At 40.6% G+C, this 19,319-nt stretch overlaps 2 protein-coding genes across 3 annotated transcripts in view; one reads left to right on the forward strand and one right to left on the reverse strand.

The window, feature by feature from the left end:
• LNPEP (leucyl and cystinyl aminopeptidase) overlaps window positions 1–19,319 on the forward strand; it is a 99,804-nt gene that overhangs the window by 4,486 nt on the left and 75,999 nt on the right. Inside the window, exon 1 of one of the 2 annotated variants that reach the window (XM_028092033.2) lies at window positions 7,038–7,271. The exons of the other annotated variant lie outside the window; for it this stretch is intronic. Within the exon in view, the coding sequence (XP_027947834.1) occupies window positions 7,253–7,271 (19 nt within the window). The 5' untranslated portion in view covers window positions 7,038–7,252. Of the gene's footprint in view, window positions 1–7,037; window positions 7,272–19,319 lie in introns of those variants that run through there. 2 annotated transcript variants of the gene reach the window in all.
• LOC114200069 (uncharacterized) lies at window positions 1,250–6,884 on the reverse strand. Its single transcript, XM_088023182.1, has 3 exons — window positions 6,801–6,884; window positions 5,206–6,431; window positions 1,250–1,664 (listed from the first exon to the last, which is right to left on the reverse strand). Exons 1-2 carry the CDS (start codon window positions 6,882–6,884, stop codon window positions 5,757–5,759), a joined length of 759 nt encoding a protein of 252 aa, XP_087879308.1. The 3' UTR covers window positions 1,250–1,664; window positions 5,206–5,756.

Consider the following 19,319-nt stretch of genomic DNA (forward strand, 5'->3'; position numbering starts at 1 on the left):
TGGGCCCCAAATGATGCAGGGTTTAGATAGCAATATCAAGAACTCGGTTTCTGCAGAACATCATTATTTTAAATGATCAGGTTGGAATATATCAGCATCAAATAAATTTGTTGCTCTCACATTATGCTTTGCACGCCTAAGCTTTTTTTTTTTTGCATGCAATATACATGGTATTAAAATTTCACAGTTCACAACTAATAGTAATAGCAAATACATCCTTAGCGCTTATTTTCTGCCAGTCTCTGTTCAAAGCACATTTGGTGTGTTAATTCATCTTATTCTTACAATAACCCTAAGAGGGTGGTACTTGTCTCCTCGGTTTACAAAGGAGAAAATGAAGCCCAGGGAGATTAAGCAAATTGCCCCAGTCACAGAGGCAATGGGTTTTAGGACATTTACAGAGTGCGTCTATCAACATGGTTGATCTTGGCGCCTGGGTGGCTCAGTTGGTTAAGCGACTGCCTTTGGCTCAGGTCATGATCCTGGAGTCCCGGGATCGAGTCCCACATCGGGGTCCCTGCTCAGCAGGGAGTCTGCTACTCCCTCTGACCCTCCCCCCCTCATGTGCTTTCTCTCTCTTTCTCTCTTTCTCTCTCTCAAATAAATAAATAAAATCTTAAAAAAAAAAAAAACATGGTTGATCTTAGAATATTTTTATCACCCCAAAAAGAAGCCCCCATACCTATGGGCAGTGGCTTCCCACTCCTCTCTCCCTACCATCTTTGGCAACCATTAATCCACTTTCTCTATCATTTTGCTAGTCTGAACTTTTCATACAAGTGGAATAATACAATATATGGTCTTCTGTAACTGATTTCTTTGATGAACATTTGTGTTGTTTATACTTTTTGGCTATTATGAATAATGCTGCTATGAACATTCCTGTACAAGTTTTTGTATAGACATAGATTTTCAATTATTTTGGCTATACAGCTAGGAGTGGAATTGCTGGATCATTTGTTAACTCTACGTTTAGCTTTTTGAGGAACTGCCAGATTATTTTCCCACACAACTGTACCATTTTATATTCCCACCACAGTATAGGAAGTTTCCAATTTCTCTAGATCTTCACCAACATTTATTATGTCTACCTTTTTGACTCAAGCCATCCTAAGCCTGAGCCTAGCCATACTGTGAAGTGGCTTCTCATTGTGGTTTTGATTTGCATTTGCTTTGTGGCTAATGATATGGACCATCTTTTTTTTTTTAAGATTTTATTTATTTATTTGAAAGAGAGAGACACAGTGAGAGAGGGAACACAAGCAGGGCAAGTGGGAGAGGGGGAAGCAGACTTCCCGCTGAGCAGGGAGCCCGATGTGGGGCTCCATCCCAGCACCCTGGGATCATGACCTGAGCCGAAGGCAGACGCTTAACAACTGAGCCACCCAGGCGCCCCGATATGGACCATATTTTTGTGTGTTTATTGGTCATGTGTATGTCTTCTTTGGAGAAATGTCTATTCATATCTTTTGCTCATTTTTAATTGATTTGTCTTTTATTATTGAGTTGTAAGAGTTCTTTATATATTCCAGATATAAGTTCCTTGTGAGATATATGACTTGCAGATATTTTCTCCCATTCTGTGGGTTGTCTTTTTACTTCTTGATGCTATCCTTTGAAGTCACATCTTTCTTGATACTTTATTTCTTTCTTCAACTTTATTTCTGTTAGAAAGATGCTGTTAATAATGAGTTGAATAGTGCATCGCCCCCAACCAAAATTCACATGTTGAAGTCATAACCCTCATTACCTCAGAATGTTACTTCACTGGAAATAAGGTCATTGCAGATGTAACTAGTTAAGATGAGATCATACTGGAGAAGGGTGGGCCCCTGATCCAACATGACTAGTTCCCTTATTAAAAGAGAAAATAGGGACATAAGTGTGCACACAGGGACAATGCCATCTGAAGACTGGAGTTATACTGCCACCAGCCAAGGAAGCTAGGATAGAGGCCTGGAACATACCTTTCCCTGTTGCGTCAGAGAGAACATGGCCCTGCTGACTCCTTGATCTTGGGCTTCTAGCCTCCAGAACTATGAGGCAATAAATTCCTGTTGTTTAAGCTACCTAGATTGTGGCAATTTTCATAGCAGCCTTTGCAAACTAATATAAATGCCTAATTCATTTTTCCATTTTAGTAGTTACTTCCAGATCAGAATTTGAAGTTTAATAATATACCCCATTTCTTGGTTTGGAATCCTGATTCCATTGATCAATTACATGAAAAATTACATTGAACTGGGCTCTATCTTTACTTTTCTTGTGACAAGTACCTTAGGGTTTAAAGAAATCATTATCAAAATATTATTAAAATATATCAGTGTTGGGACACCTGGGTGGCTCAGTCAGTTGATTGAGCATCTGCCTTCGGCTCAGATCATGATCCCAGGGGCCTGGGATGAATCCCACATTGGGCTCCCTGCTCAGCGGGGAGCCCGCTCCTCCCTCTGCCTGCCGCTCCCCCTGCTTGTACTTTCTCTCTCTCTGTCTCTCTCTATCATGCATGCAAATGAATAAATAAAATCTTTATATATATATTATATATTATTTATCTATCAGTGTTTATAACCTTCAGTGGACATTTAGGTTGCCTATTTGACATTTTGGTTGCTTAACCCTCTCATTTTCCCTTCTGAATAATAAAAATGATTTTACCCAAGTTCCTCCCATCTCCCCCTATGAAACAGGGAAGTGATACTGAACTCAGCATTCCTAAACTCTGCTTTAAGAAACCACTCATAGTAACCCTGTTTTTATTTCCAGTGATTGGTTTAGAAATGTACAAAATTCAGGTTTGGCAATTGAAACCAAAGAAGAATTCTAATGGGGGAATTTTTGAGAAAAGTTTCCTTGCTCTTGAGAAAGAGACACCAAAGAAAAAGTTTCTTCTTCTGTGATGCAGCCTCCTTTCTGTCCACAGGATGCTCAGTCTTTTGGAAAATTGCTCACAGAGCGGACAGAGTAAGAAGCAGGGTTCTTGGTAAGGGTGGGAGCTGTGACTAGAGACTGTCTTATCTTTGCACTTACATGAGATGATAAATTTCCTTAATATTTATACTAATTTGATTCAGCGTTTTGGTTTCTGTAGGCCAAAGCATCTGAACTACTATATAACATTTCCTTTCTAATAACCTTTCAGTTTATTTAGCTGAATCTTTTTGCTAATGTCTAAGCTCTGCAGGAATGCTGTTGGATAATTATATTGCTTTCCTTAGTGCTCTAAATGTTTCTTGATTTGTGATGGCTTCAAACATCACTAATTGATGCAGAGCATGTGTGCTGCAAATAGGTTACAGGTGTAATGAGATAGTGACTCTGGTCCTTAGGGTGACTGGGTAGAGTCTGGAGTAGCTGGAAACCTCATGGTGGTCATCTTTGTCCTGGAAGCAAGCAGCATCCTCCATTTATTCAAGAGCGCTGAATACATATCATTTTCCGATGTGTACACTGAATTAATGTATTGTTTAGCTTATTTCAAAAAAATTAGAAAAGATATTTAATAACGCTAAACTTAAAGTTCACATGGAATATCAGTAAATTAAATTGGAACATCAATTAAATAATTAATGGAACAGTCTTCTAGTAGCCTGAAGTTAGTTCTACTTCTTTTTACTCCATATCCCTTTTGTGTATTATTGCCATTGACCCTTAAATTCTCTAGGGGAATAGGGAAGCAATAACAAACTCAAGAGCACTGGTTTAGAACACAGACCACCTGAGGTCCAGTCTCTGTCTGCCACAGGACTGTGAGTGACTCTAACCTTTCCAGAATTCATCTGATCTATTGAGACTGGGATTAGTTGATCCATGGCAGACCAAGTGCTTTACTTTGATGAAAAAAAAAGTTTCTATATTCATTGGTTAGCAAATTTGCTGCTTCTTTATAAATAAATGCTGTTTGTTACTCAGGGAGCTTATATTTTTTCTTTATTTTTTATTATTTATTATTTATTTATTATTTTATTATTTATTTTTTTTAAGATTTTATGTATTTATTTGAGAGAGAGAGAATGAGAGATAGAGAGCACGAGAGGGAAGAGGGTCAGAGGGAGAAGCAAACTCCCTGCTGAGCAAGGAGCCCGATGTGGGACTCGATCCCAGGACTCCAGGATCATGACCTGAGCCAAGGCCGTCGCTTAACCAACTGAGCCACCCAGGCGCCCTAACTTCATATTACTTTAAAGTATTATATCCTTAAACTAAAGAAGAAGCTCTGCCTAGGAGGATAAGAAGAAGTTAAGGACTGAAACATAATCAGTAGCAAATTTATGAAATTGTGTTCCCTCAAAAAGTCTTCATGAAGTCAAATGTAAAATGGTATCCAAACAAACAAAAACAAAATACCATGAAGAAATCCCCAGAATAAAGCAAAACAAAATTTATTATTATTCTTTTGAGGGTAGTTAGGATTCTAAAACATTTTGCTTGCTTACTCTTTTTACCTCCGTTACAAAACCACAAGTCCTTAAATGTCCTTAGTGTGTGTGTGTGTGTGTGTGTGTGTGTGTGTGTGTGTGTGTGTGTGTTTGTAGGAATGGGGGTGGGATGGGAGACAAGAGGTTGGCAGAGAGGATAAAGAAGTTATTTATCTCTTTCTCATATCTCAGAAAGACATGATGACCCACCTATATTTGCTACTGCAGCAGTGAAGCATTTTTACCACAAGTCTGCAGAATTGAAGTATTTAAGACAAAACACAAGATAACGTGTTTCACGCTTAAAAGCATGATAGACTCTAGCTTACAGGTAAGGTGAGGTGAGGAGACTTAACACTCTGGAGTTTTAAATATCTCTGAAACAGTGTTTTGGCTGCAAAAATAACTCCAAAGGAACATGACCTGACCTAAAGTATAGGGACGAGTCTCTTATCTGAGCAATATAAGGTATGGAGTCCTTTTAATAAAATCCAGCCCCGCATATACTATATAACCTCTGAACACCATGGCACCAACCCTGCGGTTCACTTCCTGTTTGGGATTCTTAAATGCCCCGGGGAAGGAGGGGGAGCCTAAGGGCTCCCACTATGCTTAACACAGTGGGGAAGGAGCAGCTTTGAGGTGTCATAGGATACAGACATCTTCTCTGGAATGATTACAAACACACTACTGTTTCTGGCAGAATTTTCAACATTGCAAATGAACTAGAATTCTACCACTGCATCTGTTCACATACGCATTCATAAATTATTTATTACATACTTACCTTGGGTTAGGATACAGCCCTTAAAAAGGTAATAACCCTGCCTTCATGGAGCTTTCATTCTTGAGAGGGAGATTGATAATACTGAAACAACAAACAGAAGCATTGTTTCAGAGAGTGATGAGTGCTGTGAAGAAAATCAAGGTCCAGTCTTTACAGAGGAGATTGTGGCTATTTTCCGTTGTGTGGTCAGGGAAAGGCTCTCTGCAGAGGTGACATTTGAGTTGAGACCTAGAGGACAAGAAGATACCAGCAGGCAAATTACCAGGCAGAAGGAATCATTCTTGCGCAAGGAACATGCAAGAGGGATGGTTAACAATGCTGGATAGAACTTGCGGACTTCCAGGAACCGCAAGAAGGCCTCTGTGGCCAAAGCTTCGTTAGCACGTGTAGAGGAGGATCCATAATTAGACCAGGAGTTTCGCTTTTATTTTAACTGCGATTGGTATCCATTGCAGGTTTTAAAGATGGAATGGAAATGGGGTGATTTAATACAGTTGACATTTAAAAATATAATATCGCACTTCGATTTCACTTCTTTAAAACCTAATTTCTCATTCCGTACGGGTCAAACGACACCCCAGCCGTCCCTCTTTGCCCAGGCTGTATGCGGTCGCCGCCGGCTTGTTTGCACCCGACGTCCTGCTTTTGACAGCCCCAGAGGAGTGTGTGACAGTTGGCAGGCGCAGTGAGGCACAGCCAGAGCCAAGTCGCTGCAGGGGCCAGGGCTGCGGGAGGGGAGGAAGGGAAGGAGGCTGTGGCGGCACGCTGGGAGGGCCGAGGCTTTCACTGCGAGCGTAGCGGCGGCGCCCACTTCGAACAAGAATAAGGAAGCGGGCCCCTACGAACCCGGGGTCCCTGGGGCCCTGGTTGTTCCATCCCGAAGGTTCGCGGGGTAATGCCTGGATTTGACATTGAAAACAATGCTGGCTCGCGGTTGGAGGCAACGGCGCGAGTAGAGGAGGCAGGAGCAACTTAGAGACTTTCCACTTCAACTTGGTAGCTTCGCCTGGCCTGGCCACGGGCCCCTGCGGCTGCACCCACTGGAGCCGCAGGTGTTGATTTAAAGCTCGGCTCCAGCAGGCCTTCTGCTCATATATCGCGACGCCCGCACCCCCGGCGAATCCAGCTCCAGGTTTTGTGATCCGCTTGCATGTAAAGGCCGCACCCTGAACTGCCCTCAGTAGGATTGGAACCTGGGCATCTGGGGCCCTGCGGGGGTCCCCGCCCTCCCATCAGTCTCCTGGCCTCCGACTGGTAGGGACCACTCTGGTGTGGGCGGGCAGCCCTTCCGGGATGACCCACAGCACCTGCTCCCTCTGGCCTTGGTGAAGTGAGCAATCCGGAGCCAGTCTCCGCAGGGAAACCGAAGCTTCGAATTCTGGGGAGCGACCTTCGCCCGGGGCGCCAGCTCTGCCTCCAGATCGCGGCCTCAGTGGCACCTCTCAGTGAGGCCTCCCTTCACTAAGCCGTCCGAATTAGCTATCCACTCACTCTCCATCACATCACCCTGATTTAATGCTCAGCGGGACATTTCTTTCAGTCTTGTGTGCCTTCTATGTTTGTTTATTGTCCTGTCTCTGGAATGTCCACTACACCGGGCAATGGTCATTGTTTTGGGGTGCAGTATCGGGTTCCCGGCGCCTAGGACCCGGCCGGGCCGGGACGCAGTAGGCCGTCATATTTGCTGAATGACTGAATATTGTCCCCTGGTATTGAAGAGCCTGAGCGGCAGGTCTTCCTGGAGGGGCGTGGCTCTTCCAGGCCCCGCCCATTACCCCCCCCCTCCCCCGCTCCTCCCCTTCTTCGCCCCGGAGTCGGCCTCCGGCTGCGCGGTGTTTTTCCCTCTGGCCTCCCTCGTTCTTTCTGCAGCTGTTGCAAAAACCTGGAGCAGCGGAACCTCAGAGCGGCGGAGCGGCACCGCCCCTCTCGGCACCTCCCCGACAGCCCCTGGTGGCCGCGCTGGGCATGCTCAGTCGACAGGGCCGCTTCAGTTCTTGGAGTAGGAAGCTTGGGCGCTTCGGCTGTAAGGAACCGCGGCTGGGGGAAAATGGATCCCTTTACTAACGGTGAGTAGACAGGCAGAGGCGTCAGGTTTGGGACTCTCTGGGGCGCAGAGGGACGTTGGCCGTCGGGACACGCGGGGTCGAGCTGCAGTCGCCCCCACCGTGGGTTTCCCACGAGGGTTTGAGGGCGGTGGAAGCGGACTGGGGGAGGCAGCTGGAGCCTGGGGGCGGGGGCGGGTCGAGGCCGGCTCAGGACAGGGGGCTGGTGTGAAGGTCAGTGCCACTGTCTCCGAGGGCCTGGGGGCGTCGGGTGCCTCCAGACCCGAAGCTGCGCTGCGTGGCCAGGTGGGCGAACAGCAAAGTTTGGGCTGCTTTGCGCAGAGGAGGGGAAAGTTGGCCTTCTGGGTTTTCCTCTGGAGAAGGTGGTGTCCGCCAAGGCTCTTCTGGCAGGAAGGGTTAAGCCTCGGCCACTGCCAAACCAAACTTGTGTGGTGCGCAGGGAGCTGTCCCCCCTTGTCCTTCCTCGAGTTGCCTGCGTGACTTTTCCTAATGGGGCGGGGGGGGGGTGCTTGGCAGGTTAATTTAGTGGAAGGAAGGGAAACTTGCAGAAAGGCTTGCTTGGTCCTGCTCTGCCGAGGAGGTGCCTGCCCGCATTGTCACCCTCCTGTCTGTTGGTGAGGCACTCTGCAGGGCGTTCAAGCTTCCTTTCACGGGCCCCCGATAATACCAGTTTTTTAGTCTAAGACTCATTAACTATCAGGGGTCCGTCATGGTGATATCAAAATGTGACATGAGGCGAGAGTCAAAAGCAGGAGCCTGGAGGATGCCCTGCAAACAGCCACAGCTCTTTACAGAATGGACAGAATAAATCCCACCGTAGTTAAAACCGATGGCTTTTGTTTGGACCAGAAGTGCCAGAGTCACAATACAGGGGTGAGATGTCTTACCATTTTGTGGCATTGAGTATATGGATTTCCTTTTGGGACAGAAAGTAGGAAGAATGCCAGTAAGGGAGAATTCACACTAAAATTAGACGATTCACTCTGTAGTTGACATATGTGTTTTCTTGCGGGTGGTTGGTTACTTCAGGTAGACAGTTTGTCGCATTAATAGAAGCCAGCATCTACTCCCGTTTAGGTGGGTCACTTGCCTCAAGAGATAGAGACATTGCCCACTATATCCCAAATCCTAGCCAGACTTTGTTTTATACTGTTCATTCATAGGACTGCAAATTACTCATTATGTTCTCCCTACCCCTAATTCAGAATGCTTTATTCTACTGCTGTCTCCCTGTCTGTACTGTCTAATTAGGCTTAATGATGGCAACTTTAATTCTGAATTTTCTTTCTCATTCAGGTTCTATTTGTAATTTCTAAGGCTCTAAGAATAGTGGGGTAAAGTTACTAAGAGAATTAAGGAATACTGGAGCTGAAAGTAAACTTAGAGACCATCTAGTATTTTAAGTGTAAAATATGTTTAATACAAATCATTAAATCCTTTCAAATGAATATTCCAAGGCTTTGTCTTTGTCCTACTAGAGCTTCCATGTTTGTAGGATTTTAAATGTGAACTTTCACTTAAAAAAAATTCCTCACAAGGCTGAGTCACCGATTTGGTCAAGACTAGTGCTAGTTGATTTGGCAGACCTGTGCCTACAGAATTAAAATACATTCTCAGATCCTCCAACTGGGGTCTTTCCTCCCTTCTTAAAATATGTTCCTCTAGATGTTAATATTAATATTTGTAGATTGTCACATTTGAGAGGATGATGGACAAGTCCCAGAGAGGTAACAAAGAGGGAGGAATGCTTCAACTTCTATGCAGGAAATTGGATTTTTAATCCTTTTCCTGTCTTCCAGATTTTCAGAATCTGCTGGAAACAGTTTGACAGTGCATCATTTTAGTTAATGTGTTAATCACTTGTTGAAGGCTTATCGAAGTGTCCTTTAACAAGGAACTAGAAATACAACATCTAAAGTCAACCAAAAATTAGCTCCTAGCATCTTGAGGTGCTTTTTAGGTTTAAGGCTATTTATTTCAGACCTTTTGAAGGATAGCTGTAGAATTTTTCTAGTGTCTTTAAACGGGACTTGTTTAAGTATGTTTATCTTTGTACTTAATCCTATTGAGTACAAAGGATATGTACAGCTAATTCTTCTCCCCTAGGTCTGAGTGTTTTGATGCAGAGTATTTCATTATCCCTAGAATTTATAATTACAGGATTTATCAAGCTTGATCTCGGCTTTTGTTGCACATTCGGCCTCTTCTAGTAGAATCGTCACCACGTACACTTTCTTATATATCCCTGCTTATAGAGAGGTGTGAGAGCTTAGCAAAACCAGTTTCAGCAATTCAGAACCACTTGTCTTTCAATTAAAATGTTGTCAGTGGTTTCACGCTCTGATCTAGAAATTTGTAGAGGAGGCAGATTTAGTTTCTGTTTTGTCATTTTTGACTTTCAGTACTCATCTTTTCCAGGAGGGCTTTCTGTGCTTTCCCTGTTTTCCATCAAAACTTGCGGCTCCTATGGCTCATTTGTCTTGGGCCCTCCCTACTCTCTGCCTGCTGATAATGGGTTCATTTGTTGAATATCCTATGTTAATCTGTCCAGGTAACATACTGCTTCAACCTATTTAATATGTGTATCTCCAGAAAGGGTTTTAAGAAGGGACCTTAGTGCCAGCAATTCACATTTGGCTCAGGAGGTATTTTTTGATCTTGCCCTTGGGAGGAGACTGCTGACTGTTACACAGCGGACTATATCCAGTCTGGCTTTGGATTCTTGGTGACTTTTTTATGGGGAGAAAGATGTGCTCACTAGTACTCAAGATTGGTTTGCCAGTAACTGTTATGTCCTGTTAGGCAGTTAGAGGTGAAACTCTTAGAAAATAGTCATTTATATATTACAAAAAAAACCCAAAAAATAAAAACCCAAAACAACCAAAACCAAAAAATTGATGGCAACTCCCTAGATGTTTTGATAGATGTACTAGTTTAGGGCAAGTAGTTATCTGATGACTTTATTTCTCTTTATTTCTTTATTTCTTCTCCTTTACATGCAGGATTAGGGTATTTGAGAATAATTTAAATTCACATTAAGGACTGTAAATGCCAAGGAAATTGGCATACACTTACAAATCTAAGACTGAGGTCTTAGAATCTGATCAAGGAGTTCTGAGGTTAGGGCTAGAAAAATGTGGGACTTCATTTTGAAGATACCAGAAGTATTCACCAGAAGGGAGCTTTTGAGAACTTTATTAGGTCAGCAAATTCAGGATTTGGAAGCATATTGATGGAGAAGGACTTTTTTTCCTGATACATACATATATTCACATATATTCATCATTTTTTTCTTATGAACAAAGTTCCCAGGAATCACTTTAGTACTACTGCCTGGTATATAACCAAACAAGGGGGATTTACCTGTCTTACAAACTATCTTTGTTTTTGTTTTCAGATTGACATCCAATTGGAAGTATTACCCAGCTTCCAAAATGGGAAGTCTGGAGAACAAATTTGATATTCATGGGTTGTAAGGCAGTATCAAGTTGTGATTTCATCTTTTGATCTTACAAATAACAGTTGTCCTATAGCTATGCATTTCTCTTTTTAAAAAAAATAGCATCATCAGTCAAAAATAATGAGCTTACCCCAGTTTGTTTATTTATATATATATATTAACATTTCTTTTGTTCTATGATAAATGACCACATTGAAAGAAAATCCTTAAAATGGAAGATCATTGTTGCTCTGTGTAATGGAATATAAGTAAAAATATGTTTTTATCCTTCTGTCTTGAGTTTTCTATTTCAGTTAAGTGAAATAGGACTGTATAGAAATCAGATGTTAACGTCATTTAATTTTCCAAGGTTGAGGCTGTAATTAGAAACTATCCAGTTTTTAAGGAAAGCAGTGCGGGGGAAAGTCCTTTGCTTTGCATAACAATTTCCAAAAAAGTGTGTCTTGAGACAAACAGCGTATTTTAGGAACGATTAAAATCAGTGATTTTTTTTTTAAAGATTTTATTTATTTATTTGAAAGAGAGAGAGAAAGAGCACGAGCAGGGGGAGGGGCAGGCAGAGGGAGAAGCAGGCTCCCCACAGAGCAGGGAGCCTGACAGGGTGCTCCATCCCAGGACTCTGGGATCCTGATCTGAGCCGAAGGCAGACGCTTAACCAACTGAGCCATCCAGGCATGCCTAAAATCAGTAATTATCACTTATCTATAGATGATCCTTGAGAGACGTAAGATACATAACCAGAAAGATTGGTTATAAGGAAATTATCATACAGAAAATAAGCCAGGGGTGATTTCCTCTTCAGTAATTCATTCAAGCACTGTCTTTTGAATGCCCACTTACAACTAGACTTTCTGCTGGACACATTTGCAGGAAACCCACAAACCTGTCAGCAGATAATGCCGACCTAAATAAGAGAAATGAAATGGAAAAATCGAGTTTTGTTTTCATGCTAATATAAAACTAAGAAATATGGTAGAAACAAAAAAAGCAATAAAACTTTAAGATAGTTTTCTAATTGTGAAATAAATGTACAATTGTCTTTATAACCTGTCTTTATAACCTGTTCATGTAACATCTGTCACCAGTAAGTTCACATTTGTAATGATTCAGTGTAATACTTCTGTTAGGAAACAACAGCATTCTGAACCCTCTCTGTGAAAGTATTAGGAAATTGAGATATGAAGGAATTTAGCCAAGGTTACTCCTGAAGTTGTGATGGAGCTGGATTAGGCCCATGGCTCTTGGCAGTTGAGGTTAGGACAGTGTCACTGTGTTCTGTCAGTTAGTTACCTCATGTCTTAAAAACTGTACGAGGTTGGAACTAGAGCTAATAATACTAGTAGATCTTTCCATAATATTATTGGAGCAACGAGAGAAAGTCTTTTTTTTTTTTAAATTTGAATCCCTAGATATGTACATTTTCTGAGTGTTCACAAGAAACCAGGATTGGGAATCAAGGCAAATTTTGGAGCTTTTGTAGTGGTTCAGCAATTTGTATATCTAGTGGCCTTTGTAAAGAAAGCTGCTCTTTGCTGTGGTGTTTCTGCTCAGCAAATAGGACAGAAACAAAATAGTTTTTGTTCCTTAGTCTATGGAAGGATGGTCAGGATTCCCTTGTAACCTGATTCGTTGTAATCCATATGTGATTGTCTTGGGAGTACGTGTAGGACTTTGAATCCAGAGATCTTTAGGAAAAACAAAAAACCCAAAGATCTTTAGGGAAAATTGGGACTTAAGAGAATTAGTGATGAAGATGAAAGAAATGTAGAGATTTAAGTTAAAGCGGGAAGCTGATAGGCAGAGATTTCCAAAATGGTCGTTATCTTGAGCCTTGCAAATCTTTGGCTGAGAAATGAGTTTAGTTTGGAGAGTAGGACACTGATGTATGAGGTCGAAAGATGGAGGAATTGGGGTTGGAAGGGGCAAGTACATGGGACTGGTTAGATAAAAGCAGTTGAGGGATGAGGGGATGCGTGAGTTAAGACTGGCATTTGAAAGCCCTGGAAGGAGAAAACATTTGCCACAAGTTAAATTATACTGTGTACTTCTCTCTCTGATAGTCAGAAAACTCCTAGTCTCTTGTAAGTTAAGACTGTTCACTTTCCTCGGGGCATCTGGCTGGCTTAGTTGGTATAAGCATGCGACTCTTGATCTCAGGGTTGTGAGTTCAAGCCCCACACTGGGCGTGGAGCCTACTTAAAAAAAAAAAAAGACTGTTCACTTTCTTGAATGTTTTAGATTTCAAGAAAAACATTAGCAAGAGGAATATAGAGCCATTGACTTTGTAGGAGCATCGTGATCACAGTTTATATTTTTTAGTGCCTGGTTTGGCTTCACTTTTCTACTGATGCTTATGATTAAACAATGAACCAATTTAGTTTTTAAAAATTTCAGCCTTATCATCTAAACTAGGAAGAAACCAGTTCATTTACCAAATAAAGAAAATTTAGGCTTCTAAGGGAGTTTGAAAAAACAATGGAGAAGCAAGTTCAATAGTAAAAGACCCTCTGAAGTTCTTTTCCTTTAGTGTGTATTGCTTAATGAGGGTCTCCTGAGCATTCCTTCCACATATTTCATGAAGATGGCCACCAAAATAAAACTTAAGCTAATTGTTTGGACTTTTTGTAAATTGAGGGATTGGGTGGTCCAGAGTTTTCTCTAGACTCCTGGTGCTGTCCAAGGAGGCCAAGCCAGTGATCTGGGATGAAGGGAGGTAAAGGCTTCCTGATTCTTCTATGGGGAGAACTTCATGAGCTGGGCTAACAGGAGAATGGCAAGTGCAGTGAGAGAATGGGTACCTCTGTGGGTTGGGTGTGCTCCTTTCCTTCCTGGACCTTGCAGCAAGTAATGACCAGGACCGCGTGGTAGTGTTTCTTAGAATAACTGCCTCAGGTGTCATTCACTGGGCAAGGAGGCTTTGGGCCATGGTATTTCTCACAGCTGAAACTGTTATTTCATAAGATTTAAAAAAGTTGTTAAAACAGTCATCATCTCAGCAGCATTACACCATTCCCAGGTTCTTTTTAGAGGAAAATTGCATGGTGATTAGTGGGAGTGATTGAGGACAGCTAAATGAGCTAAATGTTTTAAAGATCTTTCTTTAACTTGGTATTGGTAGTATGATTTGAAGACAGAAGTAGTGTAATCCTTGTCTAGTTTTGTCTCATTCCGTAATTGTCAAAATGTCCTCAATGGTTAAGTAAGGGAGGCTGCTTGGAGCTTGGTGGAAGGAACTAGTATGTTCAAGATTTATCAAAATAATGTCCATGAGTTTGGGCTGATTCCCCTTTATACTTATTAGCAGTATTTTCTCTGCCCTTTAAACTAAATGCTAAGTACCTAAGCCCCTTGGGCCACTGACATTGTCCTTTTAGTATTTAGATTGGGTGGCTAGTTTAAAAAACAGCTCAGATGAGTGTAGGGTATTGAGTGTTAGTGGGACTAAGAAATGCTTTGCTCTTTAGAATAGCAGCCTCCCTTCCATCTGTATCAGTACAGGCTCCTGAGAGGCTTGATAAGTTTTTATCCGGAGGAAGTACACAGAAAAATAATTGAATGTAAAAGGAGGGTCCAGCCTGATTTGGGGATAAGATAATAGTGTTTTGAATTAGGTAGAAATAAGCAAATATTCACTAAAGTGTGGCTTATTTTGCTTCAGGGCAGTTTATTGCAGTTGGATGCATAGCTCTATTTTAATTAATTGCCGATTCAGGAAACACTATTGAGATAAAGTCTTGAAGAATTCATGCATAGAAGCTTTTCTTGGCAGATAATGAAGTGATAATGACTATTGGTAGACAAAAATGTGGTTACAATCCCAGACTTTTGGATAATTATCATATATATTTAAATGAGTTAATGATAGTCAAACTGACCCTCAGCAAGTTGTAAATTGATGTCAACGTTTTTGCTATGAAGATTCAAGATTATCATCTCCCTTGTATTTTACCAGTCTGATGAGTCAGATGGAAAAGTATTTCAAAATTATCAACAAAATAGTTTTTTCAAATCTGACATCAGCTCTAGCAAATTTATTCACCGGTTGAAGTATTTTCTAACCCATAAGCTTTCTGCATATGTTGAAGAGTTCTCATACATTTTCTTTGCAGATCTCCATCAGTGTTAGACATTCTCTTTAAATCACTCACAGATATTCTTTAGACTTACATCCATTTTTCATTTTAAATAAATTATGATAGGTTAACATTCTTTTGGAAACTATATCCAAATAGTTGATGGAATTAAAATAAACCTTTAGCTTTTGCTCTTCAGAAAGTATTTGCAGTTATTTAGATTTACCCGAGAGATTAATGAGCACAAATATTTAGACATCATTAATAGTTTCAATTACTTTTTACAGCTAAGTCTTTCTCAGAGGTCCCCTGAGGATTGTCAAGGGCTGTGGGACCTATGTTATGAGGAAATTAAAAAAAAATACTATATCCGATAAAGAGTATAAATTTGATTGGAGGACGAGTTGATATAAATATAAACATTATAGTAAATGATTTAGCTTAGAAGAGGAAAATGAAATTGAAAATTAAGCTCAATAATTTTATTTTTACCCAAAGGATATTAGTTAACTTTTAAGGGAATGAAATGGCATATCTTTATGTGAATTCTGTTCATTACGACAGTATTCTGCACTGTTTGTATTCTTTAGTCTGGGATATCATGTTGCACTTGTTAACTTGATGTGTTCTAGATGTCCTCTAGCCAGAATTTTAACTCTAGAGTATTTCCTCTGTGGAATCGACAATGTTTTTGAATGGTGGTTGTTAAGTAGAATTAAATGATTATTATTAGGACTTTGTACATTATTGTAAATTTTATATTTTCTCTTGGTTCTTTATTAATTTCATTCTAACTAACAACCAGAGAAAATAGAGGAGTGTGTGCACGTGCGCACGCGCGCGCACACACACACACATATACAGAATTTATTGTACAAAATTTTTTTAGAAGATGAATGCTTTGGACTTACCTAAGACTATTTTATTGAAACCAAGTAATATTGGGATTCAAATGTACTTAATTGTTTTCTTTTTTGTTGTTATTTTCTTTTATTGTGAATTTCTTTTTACATCTTGCTAATAGCTTTTCTTCCTCTCTTATTTTCATCAAGACTAAAAATATTGCAAACCAAAATTGTTCCACATCTCCTTGCTCCATTCTTCTTTTGGGGAGTCAGCAGTTGGGGTCAGAGAAGAAGCATAGAGGGAATATTTTAATACAAATTCTTCTTGCATACCATTTTATACTGTGTCAATTAACAAGTATTTTTTTAAATTTGTTTTTGACAGGCCCCCACTTACCTCTTTTTAAAAAGATAATAGCTTTTATTTTTTTAAAGATTTTATTTATTTATTTGGCAGAGAGAGACACAGGGAGAGAGGGAACACAAGCAGGGGGAGTGGGAGAGGGAGAAGCAGGCTTCCTGCGGAGCAGGGAACCCCATGCAGGGCTCAATCCCAGGACCCTGGGATCATGACCTGAGCTGAAGGCAGATGCTTAATGATTGAGCCACCCAGGCACCCCAAAAGATAGTAGCTTTTAAAAAGATACTCCTCTTAAATAAATATATTAAAATATACCTTCACTATATGCTAACTTGTTCCAAGCTTTGTTCTTAAAGCTGGAGTACAAGTAAGAATATGCAGTACGGTCTCTGCCTTTGGAAAACTTACAGTCCAGCAGAATAAATTTAAAAAAGATGTATATGAACACACAAATTGGTACACTCTCTTTGAAAAAACTTGGTGGACCACAGGTCCTATCCCACACTGCTTTCCTTAATTATATTTGGTTTTCATACTTTTATTTTATTTTTTTTTCATTTTAGAGATCTACCCATGAATCTACCTCCTTTTTATAAGAGTACTGCATAGTGTAGCATAATGGTGAAGAGTAATTCATATTGCCAGCATTCAAATCCTGGCTCCTCGCTCACTAACTCTGTGACTCTTACTTAAAGATATTACCACGATGTTTTAGTAAGTTATGTAAAAAAACTAAAATGTGCATAGAAACTCAAAACCTTTTCTGATAACAGCTGAGATCTAGGACACATGGTGGTTTGGGCATATTCCTCCCACAGTGAGATTTTGAAAATTGGGAAACAAATGGTATTTCATATATCTTGTTTAAAGGCTGGAGGCCAGTATAGAAGGATTCTTTCCATTTCATATTTATTAACAATTATGCAGGAAGTGTTGCCTAAGAGTAGAGGAACTGTTCATGTCTACATTCAGTTTAATTCTGGCTTACATGTGTTTTTCTGGTTCTGTCCAGCAAGTGTAAGATGCAACACCTTGCTATTTATACAAGTAGATCTTGTTTCAGTGTTAAATCAGGTATTAAATAGGTGGGGTTGAAATAGTTTGGAATTTAAGACCAAAAGGGGTAGTGTTAACATGAAGGAGTAGAATAAAGGTACTTCTTTCGTTTTTTTTTTTAAAGGTTTTTTTTATTTATTTTATTTGAGAGAGAGAGAGAGAATGAGAGAGAGAGAAAGCACATGAGATGGGGGAGGGTCAGAGGGAGAAGCAGACTCCCCGCCGAGCAGGGAGCCCGATGCAGGAATCGATCCAGGGACTCCAGGATCATGACCTGAGCCGAAGGCAGTCACTCAACCAACTGAGCCACCCAGGCGCCCTAAAGGTACTTCTTTAACTGGTAACATTGCCTATATTTCATGGGCATTGGGAATGCAAACAAACTTTAGCGTTCTCACAGAAGCTTAATAAGAAACTAGCTTTACTAGTGAATTTCAGTTTCTGCTAGTACCAGTGACACCCTTATTTTATTATTATTTTGGCTGAATGAATATAACTTGGCAGCTCCTTTTTGTCTCTGAGAATCTGTTGTGAATTTTGGCAATTTACCTCCCTACCTCCACCCTGCCAGAAGTCTCTGGGTCTGTTGTTTGTTTTTTCTCACAAAGATAATATCCTGAACTTCTGAATCATATAAGGTAGTGATTTTGACTAAAGAGCAAGGTGAGGGAGGTAAGGAATAATCCTTTAAGTGTTTGGTGGCTATATGGGTGGACTGCATGGGAATAGAGTAGAGGCATTCCTCTCCTAAGTCACAGTTGTTCCTGGGAAACCTCAGCGTTAAGAAAATCGTGTTTTCCCACAGGAGTAAGTTACTGGAGTTCACATTTCTGCCCAAGAATGTCCAAAGAGGCAGAAATGGTATATTATGAGAGCAGAAGTACCACTTGTTTAGGACTCCATTTTCTCAATGGTGAAAACCACATTTCCAGTTCTCCATATATGTACATGCTTCTTCAGCCAGGAACCATCAATTACATATGACAGAAAAAATATGGTTGTCTTATATTTGGTTCCTACTAGAGTTGGCACCCAGCATAGTACCCCATATGTTAGATGCTCATTAAATGATACCTGAGACTAATGTTACTTCAGACAACTCCAAAACAAACTATAACAATTGTGTTTTTGTTTTTACTCTTTCAATTTTTTTTCCCCCAAGTAAAGTTGAATTTCAGGGCTCTTTTCCTTTTTCTTTATATTTCTCTCTAGCAAATAGAGTAATTCCCCCAAATCACTTTTTCTGAATATTCTTGTCAGTGTTCATTCAGCTTTCCTTGCCCCTAAAATGCCTTTTGAGTACTTGCTGTGTTTCAGACCCTGTGCTTTGTATAGGGAAGATAGTGCTAAATGAGAAATGTAGTGTTTGAGGGGAAGGAAGATGAAGGTTAGCGGGAGGGATTCTCTTACTCGGAAGCATTTTCAGAATCAAAATTAGAGAATGACCCAGTATTTTCCTTCTTCTTTCATCTTCTGTGCTTATTGCATTGCTAGAGAGCTGCTTTGCATTTGAGACCAGAGTGATGCAGTGAAATCAGTTTCTCTTCCTGCCGTGCTGTGGTCCTTCTGGCTGACCAGTTCTTGGGGTACTTAGTCTTTCATTAGAGAGCCACAAAAACAAATACCAAGCCAATTAGAAGGGACTCTTAAAAAGGAATTTCCTACTATCCCAGAATTGGTAAAAAGGCATGAATTGGCCTGCATAAGAATTCAAGTGGCCTCATGGATAAAGTAGGGGAAGCTCTGCCATTTGAAGGCAGGGTGCTCTGTTGGTTGACACAACAGAGGAACTAATGGTCTGAGTTAACTGTAGTACAGTATGAGCTGAGATATGAAAGCATGAATTTTAGACATGACACCAACCAGGAGGAAAAAATGGATGTTTCTTTCCTGATGTGAAAGGATAAAAGTTAAATGACATTTTGGGAAGAACAAAACCTTAACTCCTTAGTGGCCCAGTAACATAAATTATGATATGTAAACTGTGAAGACATTTATTCAGCATCTTTAAAATAAATCTGCATTCCCCCCCTTACTCAGTATATTTATGGAGTTATTATTTAGAAATGGTATAGGCAGTGTATTAACTCAGCCTGCCATAACAAAAAACTATACGACCAGGTAACTTAAACCAAAGGAAGTTTATTTTCTTACAGTTGCGTTTAGAAGTCCCAAGATCAAGGTGCCAGCATGGTTGGGTTCTGGTTCTTCTTGGCTCTCCTTCATGGGGAGAAGCCTTGGCCACCTTCTTGCTGC

This window comes from Eumetopias jubatus, unplaced genomic scaffold, assembly GCF_037043125.1.
Source record: "Eumetopias jubatus isolate StellerSeaLion01/CBP00866 unplaced genomic scaffold, mEumJub1_p1.0 scaffold_5, whole genome shotgun sequence".
NCBI lineage: Eukaryota > Metazoa > Chordata > Mammalia > Carnivora > Otariidae > Eumetopias > Eumetopias jubatus.